General features: G+C 39.0%; 1 protein-coding gene across 4 annotated transcripts in view; it reads right to left on the reverse strand.

Moving 5' to 3' along the window:
• Nucleotides 1-19,258, reverse strand: part of ITSN2 (intersectin 2) — an 88,227-nt gene that overhangs the window by 44,245 nt on the left and 24,724 nt on the right. For all 4 annotated transcript variants that reach the window (XM_037391479.1, XM_037391476.1, XM_037391477.1 and 1 more), the window contains exons 3-11: nt 10,943-11,035; nt 9,219-9,282; nt 7,419-7,582; nt 5,974-6,171; nt 5,584-5,680; nt 3,882-4,024; nt 2,537-2,600; nt 662-799; nt 470-555 (exon numbers count right to left, since the gene is read on the reverse strand). In XM_037391479.1, the coding sequence (XP_037247376.1) occupies nt 470-555; nt 662-799; nt 2,537-2,600; nt 3,882-4,024; nt 5,584-5,680; nt 5,974-6,171; nt 7,419-7,582; nt 9,219-9,282; nt 10,943-11,035 (1,047 nt within the window). The remainder of the gene's footprint in view (nt 1-469; nt 556-661; nt 800-2,536; nt 2,601-3,881; nt 4,025-5,583; nt 5,681-5,973; nt 6,172-7,418; nt 7,583-9,218; nt 9,283-10,942; nt 11,036-19,258) is intronic.

Consider the following 19,258-nt stretch of genomic DNA (forward strand, 5'->3'; position numbering starts at 1 on the left):
TCTCGCAGTGTGCATGCAAGCAACCTTTGCTGGTAGCATCAGGGAGTCAATAGTACAATCTATGTTACGTGCAAACTGCATCTACTTTTCTGAGAATTAAACTACATTGGAACTCCTCGCTTTCAAAATGTTCAGAACAAAGTAATGCCAGGAACTTTCAATGGAAAAAAAAAGTTGCAGTAGCATGGCAGTATTTGGCCATGAATGATTTCTTTGCAAAAATACATTACTAATCACCACACTTTTCCTTTCCTACAGCTAAAAATAGCCCCTATCTCTGCCTTCTCAATTCTATTAGATGTAATAGGCTGACTACATCCACTTAATGACCTTCCTGCCATCCACGTTAAAAGGGATCTACCTCCTGAAGTGAAGCTCCCTAGGGATCGGATTGTATCTTCCACTTTCCAAAGGTTTCAGTGCTCTTCAAAGACAGCCCTATACATTAAGAATGTGAACCCTATTTTACCTGGCTGTTTTTTCTGTGGCTCCTCCTCTTGCACAGGCTGGTAAGATGGCAGGGTTCCATTTATATTTTCAGTATATTTTCCACTTCTGGAGGGAAAAAACCCCCACCGTTGTTAGAGAAATAACACAGTTTTCTTTGTATAAAACACTTCCATTGAAAATATATTGTGTTTCACTCTCCTCGGTGACATACCTGAAAGAAGGTGGCACCAGTTCGAGAGGCAGAGTTAGTGGCAGAGGTTGTCCGGCCTTGGCCATATCAGTTAGGTGCATGGCTAACACAAACTCATCAGCTTTGAGCTGTCCATCTCCATCAACATCAGCTAGTGACCTGCACAGTTTTAACAGCAATAATAATTAGAACCAAACATCACAGCCACTCACAAATGACAGCTGAAAATTTACTGTAAATATATATTTTTAAATAGAGAATTCCTGTAAAATGTTCTGGCAAAAATAACTACAATTAATAACATGAATAGCTGATGAAGGGATCTATTATTTTCTTTAATAATGCACTGCTATTCAGATGTTTTCATAAAATACAGCAAGAAGACATATCTTGAATTATTGCATCACTAAGAGAAGAGCTGAGAAGAGAAACCAGGACTGTTCTTAAGCAGCTCAAAATGCTAGAAACCACTTTTTCAAGTGTTGTTTTTTTTTCAAACAAAAGCAAACATTATACAGAATTACATGAAATTCTACAACACGAACCTTTGCATAAAATTTCCACCACCACCCCTTGTGTCTCCTTCAACAGTACAACGAAGACACAAGCTGCCCCACAGTACCCTCCACGGGTAGGAAAAGGATCACCCACCCCCTCTACAGAGAAGGCAAACCACACAATTGTATTGTTAGTCTACAAAATGCTTCCCACACAACCAGGGTGGTGGAGGTATGTGTGGGAAACCAGAGATGCAGGCAGGAAAGCAGGAACCTTTCTCCAAGAACTATCTATGTAGACACAACTGCAGGAATGCATCCTTAGTCTGCACTTCAGTGAAACGTTTAATAAAGTAACTGCTTGTTTAAGAAGAACAGTTAAAAAAACCCCTACTAAAACCAAAAAGAAACCATCCAACCAAACAAAAAACCCCAGCACCACAGTGAAAAACAAAAGAAAATGATGAAATAAGACTTTATTACATTCACAGACAAGCACAATTCACACGTAACAGTACTATTATTACAGTAATTACCATGAATGCAGCACCCCAGTAGAACCACTAGTAATATCTTGCTTTGGGCAAAACTGAAATTTGGGCCGTTAATCTCTCTACGTGGGTACACAGAGCTCCTTGCATTGGCTAGGGCTATCTTCAGGCTAGGCACCCAGAAGGAAAACAGTCGCTACACACCTGCTTCATTTCCCCATGCTCCCGAGTGGGGGAATACAACCTGACACTCCATTTCTACCTTCACAGCATGCAACCAAACAAGCTGAACAAATACAAGGAATATTTCAGCTTGCTGCTTCTAAAGACAAACAAATGACTGCCCTGCGACAAAGACGAAGAAGAAAGGGAACTCAGAAAAAGGTACTGTGAATTCTGCTGGGCCATTAAATTTTATGTATAACATCTGAGTTATGTCTGAAGGCATAATCCAAATTACCATATCTAGCAGGGCATATTATTCAAGCCTTCAAACAACTGTAACCATTTCCATCACCAGAGTAAAGGCATGTCTTAACAGATATGTAAGATGTAGATATCTTTACGGGGACCGCAGTAAAACTAAAAACTAACAAGCTTGATTTCAGAATCCTACTTTTAAAATTAACAAGCCCTCATCTCAGCTGAACTAGTTCATCACTGAATGAGAAACTGAAATTAGTATCTGTACTATATGGAGTTCAACGAACAAATGCAAAGAGTGAAAAATTATAATATGTCATGGTGTCTTCTCAAACTGTTACTAATGAACGAACTAGTTTAAGAAGTAGCTTAGTTTCAGTTTATGATTTTAGATCTATGGTGTCCCTTTATCATTTCTTATTAAATAAAGTACATATCCTTTCAACACCACAAACAGTGAATTCATAATCAGTAACTAAACTTACCAAATAGTAGCCAACTGAGTCTGTGAAAGGTTTGATTGCAGAAGGGCATTCCTTGCTTGAAATCCTTAGTGAAAGTGTAAAAGGTTTTAATAAAAAGAAACACTTTGAACAAAGATTCACATGTAGCAAGAAGTGGGTCATTAAAAATAAACATGCCCCAGTTCATATTAATCTAATCCATTTTCATCAGAGGCTAACAGTTGGCTTTATTTCCAGGCTTAACAACAGGAACACGATAATGATATTAAGTATTCTTGTGTACTTCCCTCCCTCCACCCCCCGCCCCCCCTCAGAGCACCTACTAGAAAAGCTCACATGAAAAACGCATATTTACGGTAATCCTCACAGCTGTTAAAAAAGCACAGCTGACTGTCTACCTAAACCTTGAGCTAGCATGCTGGAAAGCTGTTGGTTTTCCTTTGATAGAAAAGAACCATATACCTTTCTAGGCAGGTCAATTAAACCTTCAGGCCAAAAATCAACTGAGCAAGATAAAAAGCACCGAGTCCCTTTTTAGAAACAGAGAACTGTCCTCCTTTTTTTTGTAAGCTAGGTAAGTGCTTATTCAAAATACATACTAACTTTACAACTAATAACTGCTCATCCCGGGCTCCAATCACTGCATTACAGTGAGTAATCCAGTTTTTTAAAACTCTACTCTTGTATTAACTTTGCATTTAGTCTTTTGAAACCACCATAATGCTGTGGTATGGCATAAATATCACTGAAAGTCAACCAAGAATAACTACCTTAAATTACTTCTGAAAAATTCCAAACATGGCTGCAGTACTGCAGCGTCTTTCCTGAATCACTTTCTTTGAAAAGATAAAGCCCAAATATCTAAGCAATTACTAACAAATATACATAGGAGCACAGGGCACAAAACCAATCATGGTATGTTCCCCATTTTACAAAGTCTTAAGAAGGAGTCTCAGTCCAAAGAGTGATGCTTGAAAAATGACGGCTGACTTCATGGGGCTAACTTCCCCAGCCTTTTGGTTCTCAGGCTCTTCTAGTTAGATCCCACCACTGCCACTATTTTCTTCTTGTCTCCTGCTGTAGCCTCCCCACTCTGCCTGGGGAGACTGCTGCTTCCTCAGGCTCCTCCTCCAGGTCTAACACAGAGCCCAAGCCAATAAACTGATGGTATTTCCACTTCTTGGCTGACTGGAACCACTAGCTGAAACCCACGCTTTCCTGAGTATGTCTGAATGTCAAACAATGTCAGCTTTTATTTCATATGGCAGTCAAATCCCAAGCTGGGATTTCACCCCTCAGCCTGTGACACTCCAAAGGCAGAAAAGACTGCTCATTCTCCCCCCTCTGTATCAAATGCCATACTCACCTGATAAATATCCACTCATACTTTTATCAAGACTGTTAAATTTCTGTCTGTACTTTAATCTGGAGGCCTGAGGAACCGCCCAGTCTGAGGATGCAATCTTTGGTGAATTCCCAGCTAATGAAGCACTAGATGAAGAATTTGAGCTGTAATACAACACACATATACAAAGATAAAGAAAGAACTCTAAGTTTCTTGGCTTAATAAACAGGTATTGGAACAGAAAAATATATGGCATCTGTGGGTAATATGAAACAACTTCCACAAAGTTTTACTTCTGCTAACTTGCTATATTTTCATCACTAAGATGGAGTTTTACTGTGAAAGTAGGGACACATTTCAAGATCCTGTTCCCTTGGTATCACAGGCACTTATGTTGCATAATTAATCAGTCACCACTGCATAATACTACTGGAGGAAAACTCAGCTTTTGTAAGAATGTTTACAAGGGCTATGAAGCACTGGACAGATATCTAAATAACTTTAAGAGGTATGTAAATGAATAACCATGAGCATAAAAATGTATCTGATAAACTCACAACCAAAAGCAGGTTCTAAAGCCACTGTATTACACCCCTACCTCTTCTATTAGTGACAACGACAGGCTGAATGGAAGTTTTCCAAGTCATTCAGTTTCTGCAGAATAGTGCCGATGGACCTGTAAAAATTCTGCCTGCAACTCCCAGCATATTTTCACAGCATCCCACCTTTGAAGATCAGACAAAACCAGGTGCATCCAGCTTGCCTTGTTTAAGGTAATCCCCTACTCTGTCAAGTAAAAAGCTATTTGCAGGTATGCAAGGCAACAAAGAATGCTGACAGAAACAAAACCTTTCTGGCGAGATGCTGGATAGACATCCTTTGCATTGAATTAGATAAGGCAATGGTGGAAATGCTGTCAACAGCAACATTGAAGAAGAGCTACTTTGTAACACTAACACCAGCAAAGAAAGCCTTCCAATTAAAAAAAAACAAACAAAAAATATTATTACAGGCACACAGCATGCCTACCACCATCTTATCGAACGTCTGCTAACATCGGGTGTCTGTCTGCCTGTATGAGGAGCCCAGAGTCTGACATGTGTTCATCCTCAGGCCTTGTATCAGCAGCCAAGAGGTGCGAGCACTTCTGGGTCACCTCCTGGAGCTGAGCTGGGGCGGAGATGCTCTCTGGACTGCCTTTTGGGAGACTGCTCCCGGGATGCCCAGCTAGCATCTAGGCCTCAGCCTAGTCCCTCACTTCATCTATGGCAAAGCTCTAAACCCAGTGAAACTGAGCAGCTGATAATAAAGATTCATAATCTTCTATTATTCATAAAACAAACTCACACATAAATATTTATAACCAATACTATTCTTACATGCCTGCTAACTACACAGTGCCCTCTATAATGAACAAGCCCATCAATCCTCGAACATTGCTTTTATAACCACTTGGTAAGTTTTACTTCTATTTACTAATGAGGTACATTCTTTTCGGCGCCACTTTCTCCCATTTGAACTCCTCTCCTACTTCAGATAGTTTTATCAGATTTATTGAAAAGATTATTGTGCATATCAAAACAATCTATATTCAGACTTTGTAGATTATATCAGATGGACTCATTTTTAATGAATATGCTTTGAAAATAGAAATGCTCTTTAAGTTTTGGAAGGTATGCTACTCAAGTTTAAGACACAACCATTTTAAAATTAACTTTCATACCTGCTAGATCCTAAATCGATCAATGACTGTGCCTTCTGTATACTAGTACCACCAAACCCTCCTGCCATGGGACCTAAAGAACCAGTATGAGGCAGTGCTGAAACAAACAAACAAAAAAAACCACCAAAAACTGTAAAACAACTGGGTAGAAGGTAAAACTTCGTAATAAACACTCAAGGCTTTGACAGAAGTAAGAAAAGCTAATCAGCGCCTTGTTGTTAAGATTAACTAGTTAGAACCGATTTGACAAATGTCAACTTTGGAAGAAATACAATTTAACATGTTTTTTTTTAGCTCACATGCAAGTATTAGCATTCCTGTCTGAAACTAGCCATAGAGAAAATGAGATTCACAATTCTGAAAGCAAGTACTGCACTGTACTATACTTACTTGAAGAGAAAGGTACGGACAAAGGCTGCAGAAGGCTGGATGTTCCATTTGGCAACGAGGAGGTACTGGCAGAAGGCACCAGGGGAGCAGAGATAACCAAAGGAGGAATGGAAGTCATGGAGGTCAGAGACATGGGAGCTAATGGTGTGATCGTAGACATAGACGTTGGCATGGACAGATTTGGCATACTACCCATTCCTAGAGCAAAATCCAACAAGTCACGATTTAATACTGCGAGGCTCCAGCAAGAAATTGGGTCCATTATGCTAGGCAGAAACTACACAAAACAACCTGTGTCCAGAGATACAATGAGTTAAAATAGATGCTCATGTATAATATTTACTTTTTCTCTAAAATTTAGAGAAGACACAGAGAAAAATACATTGAAGAACATGAATTTAAGAAAAAAATAATCCTTGCAAGCAATTAATTCTCAGTGTATATTTAACTAGTATTTCACAAACGAGTAAGATCTGGTTTTCTGTAATTGCATCTTCAACTAGCTCTTCAACAAGCCTTTCCATGTCTGGCCCCCGAGAGAGACTTCAAGTGCAAGTCAGAAGTTGTGACAATCCTCTACAGGGAAAAAGCTGGTATTGTTTCTGAACTAAGACTCTTCCAAGTGTTGGCTTAGGAAGAATCCATACCTGTGAAAAGTGCATACTTAGGGACTTAAGCCTATCAAACGGTTTCTTTAAGACAGCTGCCTGAAGCAAGTAAGCACTTGAATTACTGGCTGAATCTTCTCAAAGACAAGAGTATGCAGATGAGATGATGGAAGGTTAGTAGGAAGTAATCATATGCCAACCATAGCTATCTATAAACACATGCACGCAAACACACAAGATTTAGTGATGGACAGACACTTTAAACCATGTATGTAATTACTATAGGCATACATCGAATTTCAGAAAAGAAGTATGCACTAAATAACAGGCATGCACTGAATCCCAAAACACCATCAGAAGGGGAAAAAAAAAAAGTAAGTAGACTCATATTCAAATCGATCGTATCAACAAAACAGACAATCCGATTAATTTTGGAAAAAATACTTTAAATAAGTGTTCTACCAAAACTCTGACCTTTACTAAGTTTAACTTTAAAAAACCCTGAGTATAAATAGGTGAATGAGTAGGAGGGAGACAAAAAAAGACCACCAGTACAAGATGACAACCTGCAAGTCAGATGGCAGATGTCAATGGCCTTCCTGCACCTCATGTCAAAATTCAGTAGAAGGTTTTTCTTTATTATTAAATGTCTTCAAAGAATGAAATTATTAAAAAATGTCAAGAAAGTGACTTTGAATTTCCTAAATCAGAATATCCTTGGGGGTTTTTTCCCACTGATGCACTCAACTATTGTGGTCAGATTAATGCTTGTATTTGTCTGAAATTAACTGTGGGGTTTTACCGCTAAACACTAAGTAATTATATATTCATAAGTACCAAAGCGAGCTGACATTAGTGGCGAAAATACTGGAGTTTGTTTCATGACAGGAGGGAGAACTGCAGGCAAGTGCTGTCCTTGCAATTTCAGCTTGATGAGTTTCATGGCTATAGAGAACTCCTGTTGATCCATTTTTCCATCCTTGTTCAGGTCCGATAGTGTCCTTAAAATAAAATAAAGTTAGAAAAGCCCGCAAGAAAGAAATGTAAATTTAACTTCTTCACTTAATGAGAAGCTTTTCTATCAGATTTATTTACTGGTTTTGTATAAGAAAACAAGAAACTTACTACAACCATCTGTAGATCTTTCACTTTTGACAACGTTCAAACCCTCAGAAGTTTGATAAGTTTGATTACCCACTTAGTAGCCTTCTGCAGAGTTCAGTTTTACAGATGCTGTATACTAAATACTTAACCTGAGAAACAGGAAAACACTTGGAAAAGCAGTAGTATCCTGCTCAGTAGATACACTTGCTGCCTCTGCTATGCTTTTTTCTATGCTACTAGCTAGACTAATTATTTTAATTAATGTTTGGTAATGTAGGGAATTAACGCAAGAGTCTGAAACAGGAGTACACAGAAACCTGGTAAAGACACTATATACCACTATGAAAACTCCATTAATTCACAAATAGTGTTGGGTTTTTTTAAACCACACTGTCATCTTTTGACACTTTTCCAAATAAATACAACAGGAAATATATGCAACAGTGCATATATAAACAGAAAATTTCTGGTCAGACAGAAAATATGAGATCTTATTAATACTTAAACATGAGAGGACTAGGCACAGGACTGTAAATAGAATTAGGAGAATTAAAAAATCCTACTTGATATTTAACTACATTTTCCCTTTCATTCTGTTACTCTTCAGTATAAAATGCCAAGGTCCTGTGGAAAAAATTCCTTACCACTCTTTTCTAGTGTTTGAAGAAGAAAATAACTTTGCATGTGGTTAGTTTCTGTAGTATTCTTTCACAAGCGAGTTGTTCTTAGTTATTATGAGCATCCACTCCATGTCTTTTAACAGGTGAAGATCTTGGTAACAACCAAGTATCCCCAAATGAACACAGTATTCTAGTGACTGAAGAGTTACAAAGAAGAAAATGTTTTGAGTGTTGCAATCACCACATATATGCTGCAAAGAACAGCACTTCTTCCAGTTCCAGCATTACGGAATTGGTTGGTATTATACAGTATAACTGACCTCCTACTAACATTTTCTGTGGCTTCAGTTTTTTTTTCCTGTCTTCTACTTCCAGAGTATTTTCCACTCCCAGTTTAGTAGCACACTTAATCTTAAGTAGTTAATATTCTTTAAAACATCATTCAATTTGGTATCTCCAGCAATTCATTACCCCAGTATTTACCTCTTTTTCCATATTATTATTTAAAGTGTTATTTTTTTACCTCTTTTTCCGTGCTATTATTTCAAATATAAAGACAAGGGTTAACAATGACCTTTGTGGCACTCCAACAGGCACTTCCCTCTACAAAAGCCTTGCAATTTATCATTGCTTTTTGTTTGAAGTACTTACTATAGTTTAAAAAGGCTGTGTTCAGAATGATCTCATTTGAATTAACAGCCTAAGAAAGACTTTAAAAAATATTGCTTTTTAATTGTGTTGGTACACATACGGGCTCAATCCTTCCCCTAAATTTAATAAAATTGAAACAATGATTCATACAACACTCCTACTTTGCTGAAAGTCTCCTTAAGACAACACAACACACCAAAGGCAATATTTGAATGCTACACATCTCCCATGTTAAAAAAAAAAAAAAAAGTAAGTACTTTACCATATTTCAGCAAGAATTGAAGCTGGTAGACCTGATTGCAAAAAAAAGGTACGTGCTTGATCACCTATGATAAACAAAAAAAAAACCAAACTGGTAGACTTTTACAGTACAGACAGATTTTTCAGAAGATCTCAGGACACTTTTGTGGGACCAGATTTTCAAAAGGAACCAGCACGCTAGATGCCAATCTTTCCAGTTTTGTACCACCTAACTCCATCCCTGGTGACAGCAACTGTCAGATACCCAAGTATTCTGTAATCCTGAATCTTTGCTCCGAGAAGTTATTTAAAATAGCTACAAAAAGCTTTAACAGGTCACAAATCAACAGCTGCTAACCATTTAAAAAATGCGAGATTTAAAGAAGTAAAAATGACTGATGATTTAGTCCTGACTCAACTACTTTTACAGGAAAGGCTGAATATGCTATTTCTTTCCTTCTCCTTTATCCACTCTAACTTGAGCCGGTATTGCCTCTCTAGATAATATTCTGTTCCATCAGAGAACATCCACTATTCCAGTATTTCAGGAAGGGGACTGCTGTGCATTCCCATACCAAGTTCCATCAAATGGTACCGATCATGCCATAAACAAATGCATAATAAAACATGGATAGTGGTTTTTATGCTTACTTATGAGTGCATTACAGATGCTTAAAAGCCAAGACTTCATGTTTTTCTGTCAGCTCTTTCTTCCCTTATATTCATACACAACCTTTCACTTCAAGCACTTGCCAAATAATTAATGAAGCCTGCAGACATACGTGCAGGTAAGAGCCCAGATGTGGCCTAAAGGCAGCCCCTGGCACTGCATACTTTTCAGCAGGTGGTAAACACCAGCCTCCCAGTGCCGTTTGGCCAAAGTAGAAGTTATGTATTACTCTGCCAGAAGACATGCATGTTCCAGACAACTTCCCACTCTCTCCTCAGTCCTTTTCAGCCCCAAAAGCTGAAAAGCGAGGACAGTGGAGTCACCAGACAGGGCATTAGCAGATAAGGCAGGTAAGAATGATCAGGGCTGGTCTTCAGTGCTCATCTACACGCAAACAGCAATTAAGTCATCTTTGCCAGTGAACTTGATTCTTTTCTTGGTATCACAAGCAGATTCTTAAATCTAAAAACTGCAAATCCCAAAGCACACAGCAACGTGACCCAATTGTTTCAGAGGAGAAGTAGCTGAATGCAACTGGAACTGACAGCAGGCCACTGCAAAATGCCATTTGCCTATCCAGAACTCACTGAAGGCCCAGGGGTTAACAACTTCCAAGCAGTCATTAACGGGGACAAGCTGTCAGCATCTCCCTCCCTGCCTCCTCCTCCAAGACAAAGATATCTAAACAGCACAGCATTCTCCAACACTGTTCAGACAGAGAAGAGCCACTTCTGGTGTCTCTGGCGTCACTTTCCACAATAGCTACTCTAAGTGCTCCTTGGCAGCCTCCCATCTAAGCACAGATTTTGTCTGATATTGTTTTTTGAAACTAGACAGAATGACAGCACATAACTGCTAGCTTCAGAAGTGACATGGTTAATGAAAGAGCAGTCCTGTGCCAAACTTCAGCCAAAAGCTTGTAGAAGTTTAGTAGTAACCCATGGCTGTTTGCCCAAAGAGTATGGTTATTAATCACACAACAAAGGGCTAGAAATAGGATGTAGTTTTCAAACTGTTTTACAGAGATATTTATGTGTACACAGAAGTTAATGTGTAATGCAGAATCTCAGACCAACCTGTAATGTAGCCTCCTGTGGGTTTAAGGCTATCAAACTGCTTGTCATGCTTGGCCCGCTCTTCAGAGGTGATGGCCCATATGTTCGGACCTCCTAAGGGAAAAAAAAAACCAAAACAACAACCAACTCCAAAACACTGAATCACCAGATTGAAGACTTTTTAAAAATAAAGCATGTCACTTGTAAAATAAATGCTTGGCGTCTCAAAAGACTAAGTTAGATCTTGACACACCCAGCTCCTACCAGTTTGGCAAGGACGTTGTGAAACACAAACCTGCTTCCCAGATGTGCAAGCACTAGCTGAGACAATCCCTCAGCTAGATTGCTTTACACTTGGCTTTCAAACAAGCTCTGGCGTCCTTCAAAGCTGGTGCAAAGCAGTTTCCTGTTGCTGCTGATTGTCAGCATCCCCGGCAGGATGCACGTTGCTCACCATACCCTGTGTGAACCGAATCCTCCTCTGGTTCGCCGATAAAACAAATGGCATTCAATGTCACTTAAAGGTTCTCACACACAGGGCGAACGCTACAGCTGCCAAAAAAGACTCACGCTTTGCCTTGTCAATACTCTAAAACCAAAACTGGGACTGCTAACAAAATAATGTTGGTTTTGCCTGACAAAGGCGTAACACTCTGGGTTGTTGGTTTGGTTTTTTTAAACAGCATACAATTTCAACTCACCATTTTCCAATGCTTAATTAAAAACAAAACAAAACAAAAACACAAGTATAAAACATTACAACCTCAAAGTAACAAAGAGAAATTGCAAGGAATAATCAAGTTTACAGAGCTGTGCTGATATACCAGGCAGAACCAGAGTGGCTTTCAGAAATGCTCCAACCTGATGTGTAAAGGTCAGGGTGTGCGTCCTTTGCAGGAAAAGTAGTTTGCCAGAAATAACTGGGTTTAGGTTTGGTTTTTAAGTAGGAAGAAGATTTAATCAGGAAGTTCTTGACAAATATCTGATTTTTTCAAATCAATAATGCAAGAATTAGCCAAAATTCTGAATGGAAACTCTGGAAACAGCATTAAAAGGATATTACTTCAGAAAAATCCTTCAAAAATACATTCTATTGAGCATTACCACTTCCAAAGAACTGTTAATCTGTTGCTCAAGTATTTGTATTGCTCGCTAAAAGACAGTCAAGAGAATAATTATTCAAATGAGATATTAACAAATTGCTTTAAAAACCACAGCACTTTTAAAGTTGCTATAAAATGCTTCCTCTTTTCCTACATAAACGTAATTTCAAAGCTTTGATTCTACAATATTTCAACAGGTTTCTTACTGTTTCTCAGAGAATAACAAATATACAATATAGAGACATTGATGCTGATAATCATCTCTCATCTGTGTTTATCCATACATGCAAACACATTTTCCAAAAAAAAACCTTAGTGTCTCCTCTTATGAAGGTCCTGTTAAGACTGTCATTCTTCTCACACGTGTACAAATTCAGTTCTTCATCCCTGCTGCTTTAGTAGGGAAATACAAATAGTTTTTTTTAAAAAAACAAACCAAACCAGAAATTCACTGGGGAGATGAATGACAGAAAAGATGGGAAGGCATTAGAATATCACCTTTATGCACCTGAATTTGGAGTTTTGCTTCCCCCTCTTGAGGGTATACCAATTTTCTTTTGTGTGGCCTCAATGAACAGGTCTTCTTGCAGGCTGCACACAAAACTGCACTTCAAGAACTGCCCCTTTTCTCTTCCAATTAAGTGAGTTTAAATAAATCTAAATTAGATATGATAATAAATCTAAAATAGATACAATAATAAATCTAAATAAATCTAAACCAGGTGCCTGAAAGTTGATCAGCAGTGTGAATATTGCTCTAATACACAAATGAGGACAACTTATGCCCAATGGCAAAAATCAAAGTGGCACTTAAATCTTTTTCAAATGTTAATTTTAAGATATGAATGGAAAGTGCATGATGCGGTTAATGCTTACAGAAATTATCTGGACAAGATGAAGAAGTGCTCCTAAAGTTGTCAGCAGCAACTTCAGAAAACCTGACCAGTTCTTTCATTTATGAAAAATAAAATACTAGCAACATCACATTTTCCTTATATGAAATACCATGTTTTGATCATCTTTTGAAACAGGTAGCTACAACACTCCTCAGCTTTTTACAATCACTGACAGAAGGATTAAGATCACTGCAGTATCTTCATGTGGTCAGTGGTTGCGAAGTCCTAGAAATACAGCACAATTCCTTGACTGGAGTTACCACCACCACCACCACAGCCTCTCTAATAAGGAAGCTTCTTTAAACATGTACCAAAATGCACAACTTCATATTATATCTCACAAAGAAGATAGCAATCAATCTTGAAACTCTTCTAATATATTTCAGCAAAACATCTATTTGAATGAAATCTGGTAAATTAAGTTTCCTCTCCAAATATGAAATTCAAAGCTCCACATGGCATTGTCTCAAATGTTTTAAAATCTTGCAGTTCACAAATCACCAGATTCACACCTCTAACTATTACAACAATTAACATCTCATTCAAGAAGTGTTTCAAGATGCACATTCACCCTCCATTCTCATTTTTGCCTTCATTAACACTTCCCAAGAATCTCACTATTCTTTGCACACTGAATATTTTACACATTTTTGCTCTGAGCTGTGATGGCTTTTCTCTGACACACAGAGTGTCGTTGCCCTGATAGCAACCCAGAGCTCTCAAAGGCAGAGGGTGTGGGGTGCATGATGGCTCACAGTACCCCATCTCCAGCTTTGCTGACTCTTACCACCATGCACTTCACGCTGCTGATCCTAGCCAGGTAGATGTGTGTGTATCACCAGTGCAGCCGTAACAGAAGTCCTTTAGACGCACACTTTACTGCTAAAATGACACCATTAGCATAGTTTATTCATTCCCAGATTAAACATGCAAAAGCATTTCTCCAGCAACCATCTCCATGACAGGTTTCTTGCAAGTGTAAGTTTCATTAAAAAAAAAAAAACACAAACCAACAACTATCTTGGACTATAACCCACATTGTTGTAGCCACAAGTGCTTCTAGCATTGTCCTAGCAAGTCAGCCTCAGCAGCTACTGTCACAGCAAAGTGGTAACCACAAACACACATTATCAAAAGTATACTGTGTGGATGTTTCAGAAAACTGAATATATATCCTGAAAAGACCAACCTGCTACTAATTTACTTTCAAAGGCAAGAAGAATTTCAGATTTTCCCTATCCCTGAGGTCAGAGACTTACGATTATTTTTTTTCTGGTGATTAATTTCACAAAGATATGCTCTCCACTGTTTTTTTTTATAGGCATGGAAGAAAACATAGTAAGTCTTAAAATCCAAAGCAGACCTCTCACGTAATTTGTGTGTTTCGCTTAAAAGTAAATATATTACAATATACATACTTTGTAAATATAAATTCAAAACACCTTCAGTTCAGAAAATTTTAGCCACACCTCTCAACACCTACAACGTTCAATAATACTTTGACATTTAAGATGTCTAAAAGGAGATGTAAGAGCATCTTTTAATTTAGAAGACTGAATGAAAACATACTAATTTCCAGTCAGAAATGAGATGGGGGAGGGACAGGGGTAGCAAGGCAGGACTCAAAGTCCTTCCAAAGCTGCGATTCCTTACAAGCTTCTAGAAAGCAATATGTTGGTTTTTTTCCAACAGGAATTCAGATCTAGAGAACAGCACACCTTCAAGTCAGCACAGCTCTCCCAGTCTAACAGTAAGATTTTTGGTGCTTGCCTATAACTGAACAAAGTCCCAGAAAACTAAGTTTTAACCTAACATTGCTTAAGAGAGAGCGTTCCACCATTTTCAGCCTGAACTAGAACAGGCCATTGTTTTATGAATACAGGTTAATAACCACAGGACATTTGTTTAAAAGGAAAAAAACACAAACCAAAACCAACACCCAAAACTTACAGTAGGGATGCACCTGTGTGGGCATTCAAACGCTACCCAACACTTCTCACTTACAAGATTCACTGTTTTTTCCAACTCTCACCCCAACATGCAACAGAAAAACTAAAGAGCACAGCACAAGGGGGAAGGTTAAAGCATTGCGACTGCTTATTTTTAGCTTAACCGTGTGCTCATAACTCTTGCACGTTACCATTTGGTGATATGAAATCTATGTACAGAAAATGTCATTTAAATTATGATTCCTCAAAATACTAAGTAAAAATACCCCGTTGGTCTACCTGAAATTAACACTTTGAACAATGGAGATCACAAGGTCTTGGCAATTCCACAAAGCACGTCATGGAACCATTCTTCAGAGTAATTGCCATGTTTACTTATAGTACAACCAAGGCCATCACAACAAAGACTTGCCACAGACAAAATTAGTTTGAAACTCAGTCCTCCTGTGCAATCACCATCAAAACATGCTACAATCCTCACATATACTGTGGTTGCTCCCCAAAGCTACCACCAGTGGTAAAACTGGCCACTCAGCATCACTGCCGAGAAAAGATTACACTGCCTGGTTTACAAACAACCAAGTTTTGGGCACACTGAACTGTGACAACTTCCTTTTCTTGGAAAGACAAAGCTGCAGGAAGAGTCAAACAGAAGTATCTGCCATCCAAGACATATCATCTAAACTTACCCGGCTTAGCTCAACATTTTTTTGCACCACATGCCTTCAGTCCCAGGGCTGAGAAACATCTTGCCCATAAGCCAGATCCAGCTGAAGGGAACAATTAATTTCGCCCAGAGACATCACTGTTCTTCCCTCCTCACAGCCCCAGACCTGACTCATGGCAAGTCATACACTAATCACAAAACCAAACTGCAGGCATCTCCTCTTTGCAGACACCCCTCTGATCACAGGATGGGGCAAAACGTATGAATCTTCTTGATGGAGCAGTGATGAACCTTTGGCTCTTCAGATGTTCTGAACTGGCACCAGGTAGCAGTGAACTACAATACCTTACACTATCAGACAGATAATCTTCTGAAAATAAAGGACTTGCTTTGACAGGCTGCCAGCATCAGAAATGGAAACACATACTGTTCTTTCCTTAAAATGGTAAGTTGCCATTGAAAAAGAGGAGAGAAAAGAAAGCACAATCCTAGAAGAAAAATGCTCTGTAAGACCTCTGCCACTGGTTGGTACTACCCACAGGTAAAGGGTAGTTGTACTGAAAGCAACACTATTAGCGAAAAGGATAAAGGCAATTTTTCACTTCTGGAAAATCCTAAGATGTTTCTCACATTCTCCAAAGAGCTATGTGTGGTTTTCACTGATAGGTGTTTGTTTTTCTCTAATAAAACCTATGCTCTTATGACCTACGAAGTTAATTAATAGAGATAATAAACCTTAATTGAAAGAGCATTCCTTGTACAAGTCGCAAGGATGAGTGATTATATCACCACCACCTTTTTAACCATCCAAAAAACCTAGCACCAAGCTTCATAATGACTCTAAATAAATATTTATCCTCATGTTTAAAGATGGGGAAATTTCAACACAGACACGCAGCAGTATGCCTTGAGCTGCACAACAAGGGGTTTTCCTTAATGTAATCAGCAATTGCATTACTATATCCCATTAGGAGACTTGAGAGTTGTTTGGTATAAGACTAATAATTCCAGTCTTCCTCTGTCTGTGTTTGTAGGTAAATTTACCACAGAATTATTTATTACAGATTGGATTTAATGCTCCCAACTGAGATGCTGAATCACACTTCTAATTCTTCCTCAGTGGTGAGTAAACACTCCAGGAGTCTGAAAATACATAGAACATTTTACCATGAGTCTAAATTTCCAGATTCCTTCTGGAATCTGCTTTTTTGTTATTGCTTTTTTCAATATTTACTTCCCTCCTTTCCTGTTGATTCTTTGTCTCAAACATAGGAGAAAATGCTGACTGATAATAAGCACTTAATTCTCATTTAGGTGTGCAAACATGTTATGCGCTACTACTGTGGTAGCTTTGGGTCCACCTCAAAGTACCACCTGCTCTTCCTTGAGGAATGCACCTCCTATTCCCAGCTCCCTGCCAGGTCATGGCAGGAGCCACATGCAACCTCCTTTCACAAGCCTCACAGAGGCTCTCAGCATATTAAGCAACACTGCAGCAAGTGCCAGAGGGAAGGGGTATGTCTACACTTAACAAGAACTTCAGCAGTTTAAGGTACACACAGTTAAAAGGAAACAGCTGTAGCTAAAGCATGTTGAAGAGAAGGGAAACATGTTCCTCCTTCAATTTTGTATTTTCATTAAAATGACAAGAATTGTGCCCATTGAAGCCAAGAGAATTTTTGAAGATTTTCAAGTGTCTCATGTGTTATCAAAAAATAACTGTTACCTGCAGACAGGCTGTTAGATAGCATCAGGCAAGTGCAGAGCTATACAGATTTGGCTGAGAAACACTTGCTTAATTGAGAAGCATGCTTACAGAAACGTGGACAAAGCAGCAGCAGCCACATTGTATTTTAGTGTACAATTCATATTTTCTACATTATGTACAGGATTTCTAGATATTTTGGTGTACTGGGAATCCTTAGGTTCAGCAGTTCACTAAAATCAAATACTGGGCTCCTTTAAACTAACCACCTGCTCCTACAAAACAGGAGCAGAACTCCGTATGATTTTGCCTGATGATGGTCACTGGCATCCTCCTCCTTTGATACACAAAAATCAATCTGTAAAGGAAGAACATTAAAATTTCTGTGCAATGTAATGATCTCAATGTAGAAACATAATCCTTGCTTTTAGAACAAGTATAATCCGTAAAACAATTTTGAGATACACAATAGCCTAGTCCATGCTAACAGTAAAGATCCACTTGGTTTTCTGGATTTTACAGTGCAACTTGACAATTCCAATATCCTTTATAATAACAGGACAGTATTTCTATACTTTATAAAAATCACAGAATCATTTAGCTCATTATGGCTATCCATTTTCAGAAACTGCTTTTTAATTAAATTACTGTCAAGCTCCACTGAAACAGAAAGCAACACACCAAGAAAAAAAAAAAAAAGGCAAAATACAGATACGTAGATGTAGCAAACTGCAGCAATTTTACTTGAAAATGTATAAACAAAAAAAAAAAATCTTCTTTAAAGTTTTGTTAGAGCTCCACTAATGTACAAAATATATTTGGAAATAATATTGTGCTGTACTCTCAACAGCACAATAGCATGCTACCTTTTACACTAGTATTCTATAGAATTTGTTACAACTCATTCAGTAGGTTTTTTTGAAGTTTTCATGAAACAGGTTTTCTATTTCTCATCAAAAAGTGCAATTACTGTAACCTACAACATTTGGTAAACTCACACTTTATTCTTGAAAGCTAATTTAACTTTTCTTACAGGAAAAAGTCAGCACACAGTCTGGCTTAAGCCTTCCCCCTATCTAGATTAAACAGTAGCAATAAATATCAAAGTATTTTCTGCCAAATCTGGAAAAACAGTGCCACTGAAATTACCTGTAGTTGTTGAGTTACTAACACAGATGCAGCACATTAAACAAGCCCATTCTTCCATCCAGTGACATATCCACGCCTTTGCCCAGAATCATAGAATTGTTTAGGGTGGAAGAGACCTTTAAGATAGTCTTGTCCAACCACTAGCACTGCCAAGTCCACCACTAAACCCTGCCCCTAAGCAGCACAGCTACACATCTCTTAAATACCCCCTGGGATGGTGACTCAACCACTTCCCTGGGCAGCCTGTTCCAAGGCTTGACAGCCCTTTCAGTGAAGGCATCTTTCCTAATCTCCAACCTAAACCTCCCCTGGCACAACGTGAAGCTGTTTCCTCTTGTCCTGTCACCTGTTATCCAGGTGAAGAGACCGACCCCCCCTGCCTACAGTCTCCTGTCAGGCAGCTGTAGAGAGCGATCAGGTCCCCCCTGAGCCTCCTCTTCCCCAGGCCAACCCCCCCAGGTCCCTCAGCCGCTCCTCATCAGCCCTGTGCCCCAGCCCCTGCCCCAGCCCCCTGCCCGGCTCTGGACACGCTCCAGCCCCTCCACGTCCCCCTGCAGTGAGGGGCCCAAAGCTGAACACAGGGGTCCAGGGGCGGCCTCACCGGTGCCCAGCGCAGGGGGAGGGCACTGCCCTGGCTGGTCCTGCAATTAATACTTTTGGATGGATTTTAGAGACTGGGGGGGGAGAGGAGAGAGAGAAGAAAAAAAGTCACACCTACAAGAGTCTTTCCAATGGAAGGTATGAAAAGTTCAAAGCAAGCAATATTATCAAGGCTTAAAATAAGCCTACTTTACCAAATTCCCCACCACCAGCTGCAAGACCTGCCTCCATTTGTTGTTACAGTAAGCATACTTCCAGCTGACAGCCT

The sequence above is a fragment of the Falco rusticolus genome, chromosome 6 (assembly GCF_015220075.1).
Source record: "Falco rusticolus isolate bFalRus1 chromosome 6, bFalRus1.pri, whole genome shotgun sequence".
Classification (NCBI taxonomy): Eukaryota; Metazoa; Chordata; class Aves; order Falconiformes; family Falconidae; genus Falco; species Falco rusticolus.